The 16,931-nt window shown below is 45.6% G+C and overlaps 1 protein-coding gene across 16 annotated transcripts in view; it reads left to right on the top strand.

The window, feature by feature from the left end:
* The window catches only part of Scmh1 (Scm polycomb group protein homolog 1), a 215,369-nt gene that overhangs the window by 193,246 nt on the left and 5,192 nt on the right, over positions 1-16,931 (top strand). For 11 of the 16 annotated variants that reach the window (XM_078026034.1, XM_078026046.1, XM_078026039.1 and 8 more), the window contains 4 exons: positions 3,893-4,087; positions 13,299-13,364; positions 14,410-14,552; positions 15,592-16,711. In XM_078026034.1, coding sequence (XP_077882160.1) covers positions 3,893-4,087; positions 13,299-13,364; positions 14,410-14,552; positions 15,592-15,717 — 530 coding nt within the window. In that variant the 3' untranslated portion in view covers positions 15,718-16,711. Of the gene's footprint in view, positions 1-3,892; positions 4,088-13,298; positions 13,365-14,390; positions 14,553-15,591; positions 16,712-16,931 lie in introns of those variants that run through there. The other 5 variants (XM_078026037.1, XM_078026038.1, XM_078026042.1 and 2 more) reach the window with 4 other exon arrangements.

The following is a 16,931-nucleotide window of genomic DNA, read 5'->3' as shown; positions in this document are numbered from 1 at the left end:
TCTTTCTAGTTTCCATCCTGATCTCCAGAGTTAGTGATAAAGTGGTTCTTCTGCCCAAATTCCAAGACTCACCGAGATTAAAGCCAAGTAAGAACTATGAAGTCTCAGGGTGCCTCTCATCACCACGTAGGTTTCCTCATGGAATTGTCAAGAGTTTTCAGGAATCACACATTTGTGGTTAATAGAAGCACATTGTCTGGCACATGTGCAGTTCCCAGATGGCTATACTCTTCTGCAGGCCAGCTTAAACATCAAGTTCGTCAGGGAGAAACTTGGTCTCCTCATCTAAAAGGACCCCCCTGTTATTGTCTGCCTGGGTGCCCCATTCCTTTCCTTTGTGATATTTATAAGAGTTAATTTTTTAATTTACCTGCATTTTTTTCATCCTTCTCACTAGACTAAAAGTTTCATGAGTTGAATAACAGTCTTGTGTTTACCATTCTCAGTGTCCATCACCTTAATTGTCATATGATATTTAACAGGATTTATGGGTGAATAGGCAGGAGAAGATGTGGGTCACATGGTTCAGAAAGGGATGCTTTTTAACACCTTCAGCTTGCACGAGGATTGTGCTTGTATCTCCAAGTCCTGTGCTGGTCTGAGAATTTTCTTAGATCCATAGCTCTAGTTCCATACTCACTCAGTTCATTCTATAGGGGAGAGGTAGGTGTGAACATGGAATCCTTGAACCTCAGAAGTAGAAAATGCCGTAGAGGTCACTGAGTGCTTTTCTGACCTCTGCTTAAATACTCCCAATGACAGGTTGCTCCTTTTTTTTTTTTTTGGCAGTTGATTTTATTTTCAGAGTAAAATCTTAAAATGCCTAATTTATTTATTTTTTTGTACCAAAAACTAACCCCAGGGGCACTTAACAACTGAGCCATATCCCCAGCCCTTTTTATTTTTTATTTTGAGAAAGGATATCACTGAGTTGCTTAGGGCCTCATTAAGTTACTGAGGCTGGCTTTGAACTGCCTCAGCCTCCCAAGGCACTGGGATTACAGGTGTGTGCCACGACACCCAGCTAAAATGCCTCCTTTTGTGAGCTGAAATCTGCCTTCTTTTAACTCCTGCCCCTTGTTCTACTTTCTGCATTCCAAAAGAACAAAAGCTATCTGTAGCCCTGTTCCCTGCCCAAGCTGCCATTGGGGTATTTGTCTCCCATGACTTTTCTCCAGAACACTTGCCTCTCCATGCCCTTTCACCATGGCCATGATCTCTAGGCTCCTCTCCACCATTTAATTCTCAAGTCACTTTGAGAAAAGCTGCTTCTCCCTGAAAGTGAGTACATGGGTAAGGGCCTCCCCGCCTATTTCCCTGTACCCAATAGAGTGGCAGCATCATTCCACTACTTGTTGAATGATGATTGCTGTCGTGTCTCCAGCATAGCAACAATAAATTTAATTTACATTGATTGTAGAAGACTAAAGATTTTTCATCTCCATCTTATGGATGGGCAAACTGAATCTCAGAAAAAGGCACTGATGATTGACAAATGATCATTCTAGAAGTAGAACTCGGGCTGGGGATGTGGCTCAAGCGGTAGCGCGCTCGCCTGGCATGCGTGCGGCCCGGGTTCGATCCTCAGCACCACATACCAACAAAGATGTTGTGTCCGCCGAGAACTAAAAAATAAATATTAAAAATTCTCTCTCTCTCACTCTCTCTCCTCTCTCACTCTCTCTTTAAAAAAAAAAAATAGAAGTAGAACTCATCTTCCAGCCCTAACCTCAGATACCTGAACCAGTGAAACTTGTTTTAGTAGTAATTTTTTTTTTGCAAAGGAAAGATTACATTAGCCTCCAGTGTATAAAAATTAATAGAAACTGGAATGAGGCCCAGAGCCTCCCTGTGGAGGATCCACAGATTCTGTGAGCACAATTGGAAAGTATCACTGTGGTCTTCTACCCTGACCTTGTCCTACCCAAAAGCAGCAGGACCCATAAGATCAGCCCTTAAAATGTCTAGGGCCTCTCAGAGCTTTGGCATGATGCTTAATTTTTCTAGTATATCTCATTAGGACAAGATTTAATGATCTTGCCTAGTCCAGATGCCACCATCCAGATGTTCAGACCCCTCAAATCACAATCCAGATCTCAGCATCCTTGGTGCTGCTGAAAGAAAGAGATTCCCACTGGTCTGCATCAGCATCTGGTGAGCACTGGCACTGTTGTCATGATTATGTGTCACAGCTGTTGGTCTCTGAGGCAGACAGCAGCAGGCCTTGAAGGGTGGAATGGCTGGAAGGGTGATGTGACTCTATTGAATGGCTGGAAGGGTGAGGTGACTCTATTGAATGGCTGGAAGGGTGAGGTGACTCTACTGAGAACTGTAGAAATTAGATCAAAACAATTTTTTTTCAAAGTTTGATTTGCTGCACCAACTATGAATAATAACAAAGTAACAGTTTCTCACAACCTATTCCATGTTCTCATTTTAATGTTCTCTGTAGTACAGAATGGTTTTCCCCAATTTTACACATGAGGAAACTGGTGCTCAGAGAACAAAAGCAACTTGCCTAGGATAACATACCTAGTGAAAGGCAGAAGCCAGGTGTAGAATCCAGGTCTCCCGCTTCTTGGTTGGTTCATGTCTCAAAGTGGAACTGCTACAGATTTCTGGAAAATCAGAAGCCTCATCTGCAGAAAAAAAGTAGGCATGGTGTAGGGATCCTGGAGCCTCACAGACTTCTTTCAGAACTCCTTCTAGGAAAGGGCATCCACAATTAACCTCCCTGTGAAGAGGAATAAGCTATCTGATACCAGATTTGACTTTGAGCACATGATCGCTGACCAGTTTTAGGTATTAGGAAGTTGTCCTAAAATTTTACATCATCTTGCCAGTGAGGTCTTACTGTGTGTCAGAAAAAAAAAATTAGTGTTTATCAGAGTCCCTGAATGAATCCCAAGCATTATCCACACACTTGATTCTAAAAATCATGAAGAACACTGATATGGTCTGGTACCCAGGACCCCCTCCCCATACAGACGATGCAATGGACAGAGCTGAAGAACTAACTTGGCCTAGGTAGAAGCTAGTTACAAGAGGGTGTCAGCTTTAGGTTCCTGAGTGCTGTGATTGCATGCTGCTGCCTGGTGCTGGTATATGGGCCAGGTGTAGAAACATCAGGGTGAGATTCCCTTTCAATGGCTTTCATAGCCATTCATTTCTGACATTCTCCAGCCCCTTGTAAGGCTACCCCTTATGTAGATGGCTTTCCCATGGTATAGGTGAGGAGACAGGTTTTCAGGGAAGCACTCTGCTAAGTGGCAGAGTCAGATTCTAACCCTGATCCTCATCTCCAAGCCCAAGCTTTCCCCAGTGTACAACCCAAGCTTCCCTGGAAAGTTTCTGTTGAACAGGGTAAATAAAAACGGAGGGAACAAAGTAGGAGCAGATGATCCTTTACAGACAGGCCTTTAACTGGGCATCAAGCATCATTTCTGAGATGTCCTGGTGGTTCAGCAGAGGTCAGCTTCTAAAGGACCCTCTTCTGAGCAAATGTATCCCTTCTGGTGATAGCTAGTGGCACCCCTATCCCTGCTCTAGAGCACCTTGTGACTAAGGCAGTTTCTTCCATGCTAGAGAGATTCCATTTTTTAAATAAAGTTTTTCTCTTTATCTGTAAAATCTTAGGACATCCAGGCAGAAAAAAATCTTAAAGACTATCCAGTCTAAGAAGAGGAGTCTTTAAGCAAGCCAAAGTCCAGAATGTGACACTGAGTTTGGTTAAGGACACCTGGTGAGAGTTGGGGCCATGACTGACACACAGGTCTCCTGAGTCCCAGCCAAGGATTTATGTCTTGTTGCCTCTTGTCCCTCTCAGCTGGTATTGAGAACCAACACTCTGAAAGCTCACCCCTGCTCTACCCCTGGTTGTATTGTTTTCCAGGTGAAACCTTTGTCTTGGGGAATAGTCTGGCCCGGTCCTTGGCACCACACACAGACTCAATGGACTCTACGTTGAATCCTACCAACCTTGTCAGTACCTCCCAGAATCTTCGAACTTCTGGGTACCGGCCCTTGCTTCCCTCCTGTGGCCTCCCACAGAGCACTGCCTCAGCTGTGCGCAGGCTATGCTCCAGGGGTAAGATGACTAAAGTTTGGGGCCTTCTGTCTCCCTCCCTCCCTCCTCTTTTCCTTCCTCCTCAACTCTGGGAAGCCAGAGGGAACCTAGCTCTGTTGCCCCCTGTATGGTGGTGGGACTGGGGCTGAACCCACTATTATGCTTGATATCAGGCACCTGGAAAGCAATTAGAATCTGAGGTTAACTTGAGAATAGTAGAAACTAAAAGCCAAAGACTAGGAGACAAAAGAAACAGGAAAGACTCATTCCATGTGTTTGGTGGGAGTATATAAAAAAGAAATCACTTTTTGTCTTGTAAGGAAGACAAACACTTAAAAAGGTAATTATAAAACAATATCGAATGCAGTGGCAGATATGCTTTGAATAGTATGGAAACTGCAAGAAGAGACACCTAATCCAGCTTGGCATTTAAGGGAAGCTTCCTTGAGCAAGTGGTACCTTGTCTAAAACTGTGTGAATAGTCATGACAGGGGTAAGAGGGTTCCAGGAAGAGGAGATATGCAAGGACAAAGGGATAGGAGATAATATGAGTGGCCCCAGAAGTGTGTGCAGTTTTATATTGCTGAAACATAAATGTGATAACAGGGCTTCACAGAGCAAAGCCTGGAAGGGTCAGAGCATGTATCACTGGAGACCTTACATGCCATGCCAATGAGTTTTAACATTATCTTGCAGGCAATGTGAAGCCACCAGAGGCTTTTAATTAGAGACAAGGCATAGACAAAGTTTGTGTTTCCAGCAGGATTCTGCCTTCTATATTGTGTATGGACTTGAGGAGGGACATACTAGAAGACCAGTTACCAGATTTGCAAGAGTGGGCCAACCAGAATGAAAACAGCCTGAATTAGTGAAAGAGGTTTAGAAACAGAAGAAAGTTATCTCTGAGATAAATGTTGTCAGAGCTAAGGATTGTGAGAAAGGAGGGAGTGGAGAATGTCTTCCAGGTTTAGATGTCTGTCTGTGGTGGCTGGAGGAAAGGCAGTGCCATTCACCAAAAGAGAACCAACCATGGAAAAATAGGAACAAAGGGAGCCAGTTCGAGGGTCAGCGAGGATATCCAGCAGGCAGCAGCTGCCCAGGTCTGAATGTCAGAAGTACTGAGCTGAAGGGAAGTGTTTGGGAGTCATCGGCATGTAGATAGTAAAAAGGATAAGGTGAATGACTTCCCACAAAAATGTGTGGAATAAAAAGAACAGTTGAGCAATGATGGCATCCTGGGAACCAATAAAGTACAGGAGGTAGGAACAGAAAGAGGAGCCTGCCAAGGAGGCAAAGGAACATTGAGAGTAAGGGGAAAAAGAAGTTGATAGTGTGGTGGCCAGGGATACAAGCCGTGTTCTAAGGAGAGCACAGCTGAATATGTGGTCACAGAGGACTGAGAAGTATCTGTTGAGCCAGTAAGTAGTTATCTTAGCAAGAGTGACTTCAGTGGTGGGAGAGGTTGGGGTCATATCAAGGGGAGTTTAGGAATAAAGAAAGATTGTGGGGGGCTGGGGAATATTGCTCAATGGTAGAGCACTTGCCTGGCATGTGTGAGTTACTGGGTTTGATTCTCAGCACCATATATAAAATAATAAACTAAGTAAAAGTTTATTGACAACTAGATATATTTTAAAAAAGAAGAAGAAAGAAAGATGGTGGTGAGAGGGCCTATAATTCAAAAGAAGTTCTTTTGGAGTGGGAATACTCAAGCATGTTTGTCAGTAGACAACTTGAGCTTTCCAAAAAGTTAAAAGAATATAGGGAAGAGGAGAAAACCTTGCAGGTAGTGGGAAGGAAGAAAAATCAAAGACATAGACAGGTGGTTCAGGCTTAAGCGGGGGGTGGGGGCGGAATACACCTTCTTTAGGGTAAGAAGAAAGATCGTGTCCATCAGTGGACAAAGAGAGGGCTGAGTAGGGGAGGGCTTAGGAGTGCTGAAAGATTGGACCAGTCTAGGAGAAATGGATCAAGTAAGGGAGGATTTACAGGAAACATCAGGGGCCAACTATGCTTGGAGAAATAGTTTGCCAGTTTACAGAGCTGTGGTTTTCTTCTGTGGTTATTAGTAATCTAGATATGGAATGAGAAAATACAGTTTGAGAATAGGGTTTTAAGTTAAGCTAGTAAGGCAAGATGGGGCAGGAATGGAGTGTATGTAAGGAAATCAGTGGAGCTAGAAGGAGAGTGAGTAAAGTCATCAGCTACTGTGTCGCGACCCCTCGCCAGCAAGGGAAACACGACACAGGATTCTTCTTTCAGCAGTTTATTCAGGACCCTTGAAGCATGATGAGAAAACAGGAAAAAGTGCGAGCGGTCGGTCTGCCCTGGCTTAAGTACGCAGCCCTGCCAATGAACTAGCACCACGTGGAAAAGTCTAATAGGTACAGCACAGCGGAAGCAGGCCAGAGCCCAGCCCCACAGCCTTACAAGGAGTTGTTTACCTCTAACAACTCTAACCGCTAAAGAAGCAGAAGCAGGAAACCAGCGCCATTTTCAGGGTGCGGTCGCCATCTCCCAACAGTTCCCCCTTTTCTAATTACAAGCAACAGGTAAAAGTAGAGGTCCTATCTCCATTGTGCAAAAGTGGCCGTAAATAATGGCACACTCCTGAGGGGCGCCTCCCCAGGCGAGTCACCATTCTGACCAATGCCTTTTTCATGGAGGTGGGGCGTCGATATCAAACCCACATGCAATAGGACATGCTTTTCTTGGGACTCAAACCTAGAGCTCCCAAGTGCAGTGCCTTGCCTCGCACCCTGTGCTGTGTCGATCAGTTGAGCATGGTGAGCCATGCTTGAGGGGATTGTCCTGCTTCCAAAGCAGCAAAGGCTTGTATGAGCATAAGATTCCGCACCCGCTGCCGCCTGTGCATACGAACCAGACACCACAGGCACAATATAATGGCAAGTACCAGGACCACGGCCAGTGCACCCATGCCTGCCCATTGTTTCGAAAAACTAAAAAATTTAGATAACCATGAGATTACATCTTTCATGGGAGTGGTGTGGACACGCATATTATTCACTTTAACAATTTCTTGTCTCAATAGCATAGTCAGGTTATCAAACTCTGCTGACCAGACCCCTGTAAGCATAGCTCCCAGTTGTCTAGACAAATTAGCGGCCCTAGTCAAGTTATTAAAAGCTAAGGGAGTAATGAATAGTCCATCCATGGGCAGTAAACACCCATGAGTAAGCACTTGATTCAAAATGTCCACTTGGTCTTGTAGTAGATCTACCCGCTGGTTTAGAAGCACAATGCCACGATGTAGATGTTGATTCATCATAGTCTGAGTCTCCATGGCTGTTGCAACAGTACCCACAAGCTTGTTCACAGCATCTGCAGTAAGCACAGCAGTAGCGAGAGCCGCGGCGGCAGTGGCCGCCGCAACAGCAGAAGCTGCAACGGCCGCCACAATGGCTGCAGTTATACCAAGGTCTCTTTTGTTTCTTTGCAATAATACAGGCAAATTATCATCATCAATAGACACAGGTAAAGGCAAGTAGGAGGGCACACGTACTACCACAACAGAGTCCTCCAAAGAGGCATTCCAGCATTGTACAAGTCTACACATCTGGTTAGAACAATTGAGTAAAGGAGATGAATAATTGAACATCAATAACATGAATGAGGGCCATACACACACAGGTGTTGGTGCAAACCTAAATAGGTCACTGCAATTGACTTTCACTTGCTCTTTGAAACTGCCAACAGAAGTATTGTAAGTGTAGTTACATTTTTGAACACTACCTCCATCAATAAATCCGAGGGCATTAAGTTGTGAGCAGGCGCCCAAACGAGTGCATAACACCCAGGAGTCAAAAGGATTCGAGAAAGCAGCTTGAGTAGGATTATTATAAGTGAAATTGAACCCTAGAAAAGTAGCATTCTTGTAGGTGGTTGTTAAAGGAAAGGTAAAGGTTTTGTTAGAATTAATAAACTGAGGGGTCAATGAGCCCTGACATCCAGTCCAAGCTGGTGAACTAGTTTTTATGGCTTTACAACGGGGCAACAATGCCGGTTGTTGAGGAATAGAAGTATTGGCTCTCAATACCTTAGCAGGAAAAACACCATTGATTATAGTAGTATTACCATTTGAGCCCCGGGAACCATCACTATCAAACCAGCCCAAAGATTGATTGGTTAACATAATACAAGGTATGGAATCAGAGTAATTAACATGTACAGAGAAACACAATGTGTCAAATAATGAAACAGTAGAAAAGTTATCAATAGCTGCTACAGTATCCATAGGCAAGGTCGGCTAATCCATGGTAGCAGAGCCATTAGTAGTGAAGAAAGATGGAAGTACACCAGCCTGAGAAGTAACGAGCAATGGATATGGCCACGTCTTTACCACCGCCCAGAGGAATTGTTCTGCAGTCCAGACGACCTCATGTCCAATCACCATCAGGAGAAGCATCAAGCACCTCATCTTGTTCATCTTCATTCTTCCTTCCTGACGGAGCTTGAGGAACTTTCCGCACGAGGCGCTCTGGCACCCACAACGGTTCCGTTCGGTCCTATGGGAAAACACAGACAGAACCTCGTGCCCATGCCAGCACGGGATCACGCCCATACCATTGTCCAGAAAGTACATCTTTCCACTTAACGTGCCCAAAGTTCGGGGCAGGGGGCGAACAGTGCCTAGTCGCAGCAGAGCGCCCTTGGATGTCCAGATTCAAAAAATTAATAGTGAATAGAGCCAGGGAGAGGCGCTCTTTCGGGGTGTGGCCTAAGCCAATTCCCCCTTTTTGTTTTACTAACATCTCTTTTAAAGTCTTATGCGCGCGCTCTACAATACCCTGACCTTGTGGATTGTAGGATAAACCATGGACAAGCTGGATACCCATCTGGTTGCAAAAGGAAGAAAATTGTCGTCCAGTATACGCTGGACCATTGTCCGTCTTAATGGTCTGTGGTAATCCCTAGGCTGCCCAGGCTTCCAAGCAATGCGTGATAACATTTCCAGCCTTTTCACCAGACAAAGCAGAAACATGGATAATGCCAGAACAAGTATCTACAGACACATGGACATATTTAAGTTTGCCAAAGTCGGGAACATGAGTGACATCCATTTGCCACATAGTTAAAGGCCGCAAACCACGAGGATTTACGCCCACAGAAGGGGAATGATGTAAAATGATACAATTAGGACAATCCAGTACAATCTGCCGAGCATCAGCACGGGAGATAGTAAAGCGCTTCTGAAGTGCTCGTGCATTAATATGAAATTTACAATGAAAATTTCTAGCTTGATCTAAGGAGGAAACAGGGAACATCCAAGAAGGATGGGTAGCAAGATCAGCTTGGGCATTGCCAGCAGAAAGAGCACCCGGTAAACCTGTGTGGGCTCGAATATGCAAGGGGTAAAAACAGGCGGAGCGATTCCAAATCAATGTTTGAAGATGGAGAAAAAGGGAAGACATTACTCCTGATGTGTGTATTGGACCCACTGCTTCCAACACCTTTAAAGCTTGAACTACATAAACAGAATCTGAGATTAAATTAAAAGGAAACGGACATTGTTCAAATACTTTTATGACAATTTGCAGCTCCACCCATTGTGGATTGCCAGGAGCAAACTGATGTTGGATAGGAGGTTGATCATTTACCACATAGGCTCCAATACCAGTTTTAGATCCATCTGTAAAGATATTTGCAGCTCCTGGGATAGGCGTAGAAGAAGTGATTTTAAGGAAAATGATAGGATGTTCTTTAACAAATGTAATAAGAGGGTGTGAAGGATAGTGATTATCTATTTCTCCTAGAAAAGAGCATCGTAATACAGCCCAATTATCCAGGTTAGCACACAAAACTTGAATTTGTTGACACGTATAAGGGACAATCACAGACGTAGGAGGAAAACTAAAAAATTGTATACTTTGTTGTATCCCTAACATAGCTAAAGAAGCAACTGCATCAGGATAATACTCAAGGGATTTTCCAGGGGATATACGTGGATGTATCCACAACAAAGGACCATCTTGCCACAAAACTCCAGTAGGTTGCCGTACAGTGGCGAGCACACATAATTGAAGAGGCTTATCCTCTTGAAGCCTGCAAAGGCTAGCATGTTGTATAGCCTCTTCCACTTTAAGCAACGCTGACCTGGCTTCCTCAGTAAGATGTCGAGGGGAAGTAAGATCTGAATCACCTTTAAGAATTTCATACAAGGGTTTTAATTCAACATTGGGAATATGCAAGCAGCCCCTAATCCAATTTATGTCACCCAATAATTTTTGAAAATCATTTAACGTATGTAAATTATCAGTCCTAAGAGTTACCTTTTGGGGTGTAATAGTTTCACAAGAGATACTAGCACCAAGATAATCAATAGAGTCTCCTGTCTGTACTTTATCAGGTGAAATAAGCAAACCCTTTAATTGTAGTAAATGTACTAAATCAATGTAAGCCGCCTCCAACATAGGGAGTAACAGCTGCCTTACATTCTTTAGTACATTGCTCAAAAACAAGTTGCTTAATCAAAGGCATGGCTCTATCGGGATCACCAAAGATTTTTCCCGCAGCATCCACCATCCTAGCAACAAAGTCTGAGAAAGGTTCTGTAGGGCCCTGTATAAATTTTAGTCAGATTGCCAGACACTTCTCCTCTATTTGGGAGTGACTTCCATGCACGGATACAAATGTTATTAATCTGTTCATATACTTCAGGAGGATATCCCGTTTGTTGATTGGCAAACCTGCCCTGCCCCAAAAGCATATCTTTATCCCAGGCAGGGCGTCCCACCGCATGATTTTGGGCAGCCTGCTCTACCGCGCCCTCTAGCATAAATGCTCTCCAGTCCAAATATTTGCCTGGGGAGACACAAGCGCGCACCAGACTAGCCCAATCTGAGGGGGTCATGCAAAATCTGGTAAGCCCCTCTACCTGAGTAAGAGTGAAGGAAGCATCTACACCATAAGTGCAAACGGATTCTGCCAAGGTTTTAATTATTTTAAAATCTAAAGGCTCATGGTATCTTCCCCTATTAGCGTCCTGAAAAACCGGGTACGCTAGTCCCATGTCTGTATTAACTGTTCTCCAAACTTGTGTATGAAAAGTTCTCCCGGAGCTTTGGACTCCCCCCACATATGGGGGCGGTGCAACAGGCACTGCATCTTCTTCTAAATTCTCAACCTCCTCTTCAAGATTAGATTTATCAAAATTAGATTTATCCCCCTTCTCACGGTAGGCTTTCATGCTTTGTGTCTCCCTTTTTTTCTTTTTCATTTTTATCTTACGTAGTTTCTGTAACAATATATCAAGGTCCTCAGAACTCTCTGAGTCGCTTGTGTCCTCGGGTGTTTTTAGTTCGGTTTAGTCTGGATAGAGCCTTCTCCTATTTTTATTTTCAGGCTCTTTTGCCTTTTCACTGCTCTTACTCTTAATACTCTCTGCCACTTCGCTATGTGACCCCTCAGATTTTTCCTCATGTAGTTGTTCAAGAACGGCCTGACCCTCGCCCACAGCTTCCTGGCATTTACCGTCTGCTATACATCCTCTAACCAACTTCCAAAGTGGTATAACGCCACCCTCTAAATTACCTTGCTCATAAGCGAAATCCAGATCTCTCCCTAATTTGTCCCAGCTAGGAATCGTTAAGACTCCCCGAAAAAGCAAACCAAGGAGCCGCTATATCAGCTTCTCTTAAAAACATCTGCAAAGTCCTTTTGAATGTAGCAGCCCATCCAGGGCCAACAAAATTGGGCTTGAAGAGGTAGCGCCCATAATGTTTTCAAAGCTATAAAGAAAGTGAAAGTATAAAAGCCCCGCTCTCTCTTTATCTACAGAGGAGCGTCCCATTCTATTAGTTCCCCGCTCTCTCTTTATCTACAGAGGAGCGCCCCGCTATTTGCTTGCGGATTCCCACTTACCTGGGAAACTTTACCGGTGCACCACCCTGGCTGCTGAAAGTTCTGAATCCCGGGTTCGAGGAATATTCCTCCCCGTACGGGCCACCAATTGTCACGACCCCTCGCCAGCAAGGGAAACACAACACAGGATTCTTCTTTCAGCAGTTTATTCAGGACCCTTGAAGCATGATGGAAAAAGCACTAGCGGTCCGTCTGCCCTGGCTTAAGTACCCAGCCCCGCCAATGAACTAGCACCACGTGGAAAAGTCTAATAGGTACAGCGCAGCAGAAGCAGGCCAGAGCCCAGCCCCACAGCCTTACAAGGAGTTGTTTACCTCTAACAACTCTAACCGCTAAAGAAGCAGGAGCAGGAAACCAGCTCCATTTTCAGGGTGCGGTCGCCAGCTCCCAACACTACTGGTTGTGGACAATGCTGAAGAATGTGATGCAATGTCTGTACTGAACGTGTAAGTCTCAAGAGAGTTACAAAGATGAAAGGTTGGTGTCAGCAAATGGAATGTTTAAAATTCTGAAGTTGCTGGGTGTGGTAGCACATGCCTGTAATCCCAGTACCTCTGGAGACTGATCACAAATTCAAGGCCAGCCTCAACAACTTAGCAAGACCCTGTCTAAAAAAAAAAGATCTGAGTGGGTTGCTCAGTGGTTAAGGACTCTAGGTTCAATTCCTACTACCAAAAAATAAAATTCTGAAGTAGACTTGTTCAAGTGATGGCAAGAACCAGACAATGGCCTTGGCAGTAGGAATTTGAAGTAGACTAGAGGTGAAAGTCGCTGGAGTCATGGTAGTTAAATGGATCACTTCTAAGGATAATGGAAGGAATTGATGTGGGACAGAAAGTGTGAGCAAGTACAAAAAGGTCTTCATTTAACAAGGGATAGTAACTTAGATATCTGTTATATAACTGTGATCAGGAAAAGCAGATGATTAGGTCCATTTTTGGCCTCTGAAGAACATTTTATAGGTGGATGATCTTAGATTGGGGAAGCAGGAATATGCCACCTCCATACCCCCAGCTTGGCCTCCCCCAGCCCAGGGACATGTGAGGTATGAAAAAAATAGATTCCATCAGCAAGATCAGCAATGAAAGATGACCTTGGGAGAAAGAGAGTTTTCATGAAGACTGAGTCAGGAGAAGAAGCCTGTGGTATCTCCCGACCCCAACCCCAGCCAGGTGGCAAAATGGGAAAGAAAGAGACCTCAAGTAGAGGTTGAGCTGAGAGCTGATTCTAGCCTCACCTCCTCTGCCTTGTGACTTGGGTAAGATGTCCCACCTCTCAGGTCTCCCATATGCAAAGTATTCCTCATGTGGGAAATAGATATGCTGCTGATACCAACCTGGTCTTTCCACAGGAGTGTTAAAAGGATCAAATGAAAGAAGGGGTATGGAATCATTTTGGAAACTAAATCATTCCCCAGGTATGTAGGGATTTTCTGTGATTGTTGTCTTCCCCAAGGCCTGTTTCTGGGTGGTGCTTTGAGATAGGTTCCTCTCATGACGCTGGCTTCAGATGCACTGTGGCCTCCTAGGATCTCCACTCTTCCTATGGAACACATTGTGAGTCTGTCTGCCAGGTCATGGTCTAAACCTCTTTGACCCTGAAAACCTTTGTAAAACTAGAGGATTCTATTTGGCCCTAGAGTTATTTGTTTCAAAGAATTTAGATGTTGAGTCTATCCCGTCTTCTTTCATTAATCCAGATTAATTATGGGTTTGTTAGTCTGGTATCTTATGGATGTGCCTCACCTGCCTCAGTTAGTCATAGAGACAAGCAGCCTTCCTTGAGGGGCAGCCACCAGTTGTACATATTAGGGTGAGAAGCAGGGGCCTGAGATAAGCTGTCTGCAGAAATGGGAATAGAAGACAGAGCCAGGGCACTAAAGTATCTCCTTCCTAGCTGTATGGTCTTGCGCAAGTTTCTTTACCTCTCTGGACCTGGGTTCCCTTCTCTTTAAACTAAAGATGGCGAGGACCTCCTTCAAGGGTTTTTTTAAAGGTGACTTGAACTGACAATGGTGAGGTTCTTTATAATTTGGAATACTGATCACCTATCTGATCACTTTTCTCCACCACCACCCTGCTGTAGACCACAGCTGTCTCCTGCCTGGATTTTTATAGTTTCTTTTTTAACTGGTCTCTTGTTTCACTCCTTCCCTTCTAATATGTGTCATCCACATGGACCTTGAAAGGATCCTTTTGATTTTGAGATGGTGTGTATCACTCCTCTGCTCAAACCTACCTGTCACTGAGAAGAGCCAGTGGTTTTTAGTGGCATACAAGGTCCTCTATTAAAGTCAATTTGACTTTCCTTCTGTGGAAAAACTCATGACTCCCAAGGCTGCCTCAGTCCCTCTGCTCATGCTCGACTGCCGCCGAGCACATCACCTGCAAGGCCACTGAGTATGCCCAGGGAGTGGTGAGGACATACCCACCCGCTATGGTAGGCGCCTTCCTCTCCTGCAGGGTCTGACCGATACCTGGAAAGCCGGGAAGCCTCTCGACTGAGTAGCCGGGACCCCTCCTCATGGACAGTCGAGGATGTGATGCAGTTTGTCCGGGAAGCTGATCCTCAGCTTGGACCCCATGCTGACCTCTTTCGAAAACATGTAGGTGCCTCTGCTGACCTCTCCCATGTGTACTAGAAATTTTGCCACTGTAGCCTGTAGACTTTTAAAGGGCATTAGCTATCCATTTGTTCCAGGTCCTTTGAAACAGAATGCAGGAGATGCCATAGAAACAGAATCTGAGGTCTCAGACCGACCACTGGGCATTATGTCCACTTTATTCAATTAGTGTAGGATGATTTGGCCACATTCCTGCTGGTTTGTGGACTGGGGCTCAGCTTCAAGCACAGGGACCTCAGTCCCTTTTCCCAGAAATTTGCTTTCCCACCTGCCTTTGCATGAGAATCAGGGGTCTCAGCCCAAGTTTTTAAAGAATTCCTAGCAAGTGACCCCACACACACACCTTATCAGTCCCCCATCATCTACTTGCTCCTCTGTGAGCCTTCAACATCTCTTGAAGTGACTCTTTGGCTCCATGGCAGCATTGCCCCTGATCCCCCAGCTCTGACCATACTCCTGATTTGGGTCTCAAGCCTGCATCTCCTCAGCCAGTGCTGCTTGATACTTTTGTTTCTTTGGGCACTTAGAGTAGGTCACTGCTCCTTTATGTCTTTCACACCAGGTAGGTTTTCACAGTGACTAGAACAGGCCTGAAGGGCATGCAGCTGTTCAGTGAGTTCTGCTTTGGCCCAGCTCACGCAGAGGAGTCTCTGCTGCTCAGGAGAGCTGATGAGTCACAGAATAGCAGTTGAGAGTCAATATAAACACAGGCCAGGTACACAGACTGGGAGGTTTCCTGGAAGAGATGGAGTTGAGCTGGGTCTTAGGCTTGGAGGGTGGGGAACCACCTCCCAGGAACACAATACAAGCTTGTGTGAGGATCTAAGTGACTGCTTGGTAGTCAATGCCTGGGGAAGAGGGATGCTCAGAGGCAAAGGGGGAGAACAGGAAGGCTTCAGTGTCCCAGCAGCACGACATACTCCATGCAGTTGGCACTTCTATGGGTGGCCTTTAATCAGAACGTGGGGCAGTCAGACCAACTAGGCCTCTGATAGCACCTCCCTCCTACCCCCATCTCCAGGAGATCGATGGCAAGGCCCTGCTTCTGCTGCGCAGTGACATGATGATGAAGTATATGGGTCTAAAGCTGGGGCCTGCACTCAAGCTCTCCTTCCACATTGACCGGCTGAAGCAGGGCAAGTTCTGAACAGGAGGCACAGCCTAGACAACGGAGTGGTCGGGCAGATGGGGCATTCTTCTCCTTGGAAGAAGGCTACCAGCCTGCTCCTAGGCACCTCACTGGAGCTCAGGCCACTCCAGGACTCCAGGAGGCTATGTGGAGCCACCACTGCTACCCCCACCCCTCTTGCCATGATGAGTCCTTCCATGAAGGACCAAGGAGGGGCAAATATGGGCCTGGGGCTGGCGCTGCTCTTCCCCTCAGCCCTGCCATGGCTCTGAGGTCCCCTCTATTTATTTTTTAAGCCCAGCTATCCTCTCACCAGGAATTTAGACTGAGCACCGTCCAAGTGGCAGAGGAAGAGCCCTTGGACCCCCCCCCCCACCCTGCCGCTCTCCTCCTGGGTTTGGTGTGGCATCCCACTGCCCCACAGTGCCTGCCTTCCCACCAGATCCCAGACTCCACAAACTCATGGTGCAAACCTTTACCTTTTTTAAAAAAGATCTTTTCTTATTGCTAATTTATTGTTTCTGGACTTGGGCAGACACTCTGGGTAATACTTCTCTTGCACCAGACACTGGGTTTTGAGAGTAGGGATACTACCCTGCCCTGGTCCCAGAGAGGCCCCCAATGGGTATAGCCCCTTTTCAGAGGACACTGCCTAGGGTGCTTCTCTTTGGAATGGACAGACCCACGTGCTCCCATGGGGAGGAGAGGGTCATACTGTCTGCCTCTCTCTGCCCCCAGTGGGCCATTTGTAGCTCCAGCCCTCCTGCGGGATGGGAGCTCTCCCACATGGTCTCCACCACAGTTCCTTACCCTCACCAGAACTGCTGCAGAAGATTGGGTCTAATGATTTTAGGCCAAAAAGGCCCTGTGGTTGGGGGAGGGTCTCTAGGCTGGAATGTTTGCCTCCTCGATGTCCTGTGCTTCCTCGTAAGCAAGTCAGCAGCTCAGCTGCTCCTGCTGCCATCTGGACTTATTTTATGTCAATTTGTTTATAAATAAAAACCAATACAGATGCCAGTGTCTTTTTAATCAGTTAACAGTTAAGTCACTCTGCATTCAGTGAGCAGATCACTCTCCTCTCCATCTTGATTTTCACATACATAAAATGAGTGCTTGGATTAGACGGTCCCTAAGAGCTCTTCTAATCCCAGCAATCCTACACAACAGGCTAGCTTCCAGAAGCCCTCAAGGTCCCAGCAACTGACTAGCAGGACAGTTGTGTGAATCCATTC

Source organism: Ictidomys tridecemlineatus, chromosome 11 (assembly GCF_052094955.1).
Source record: "Ictidomys tridecemlineatus isolate mIctTri1 chromosome 11, mIctTri1.hap1, whole genome shotgun sequence".
Taxonomy (NCBI): Eukaryota; Metazoa; Chordata; class Mammalia; order Rodentia; family Sciuridae; genus Ictidomys; species Ictidomys tridecemlineatus.
This window is presented reverse-complemented; position numbering and strand designations above follow the sequence as displayed.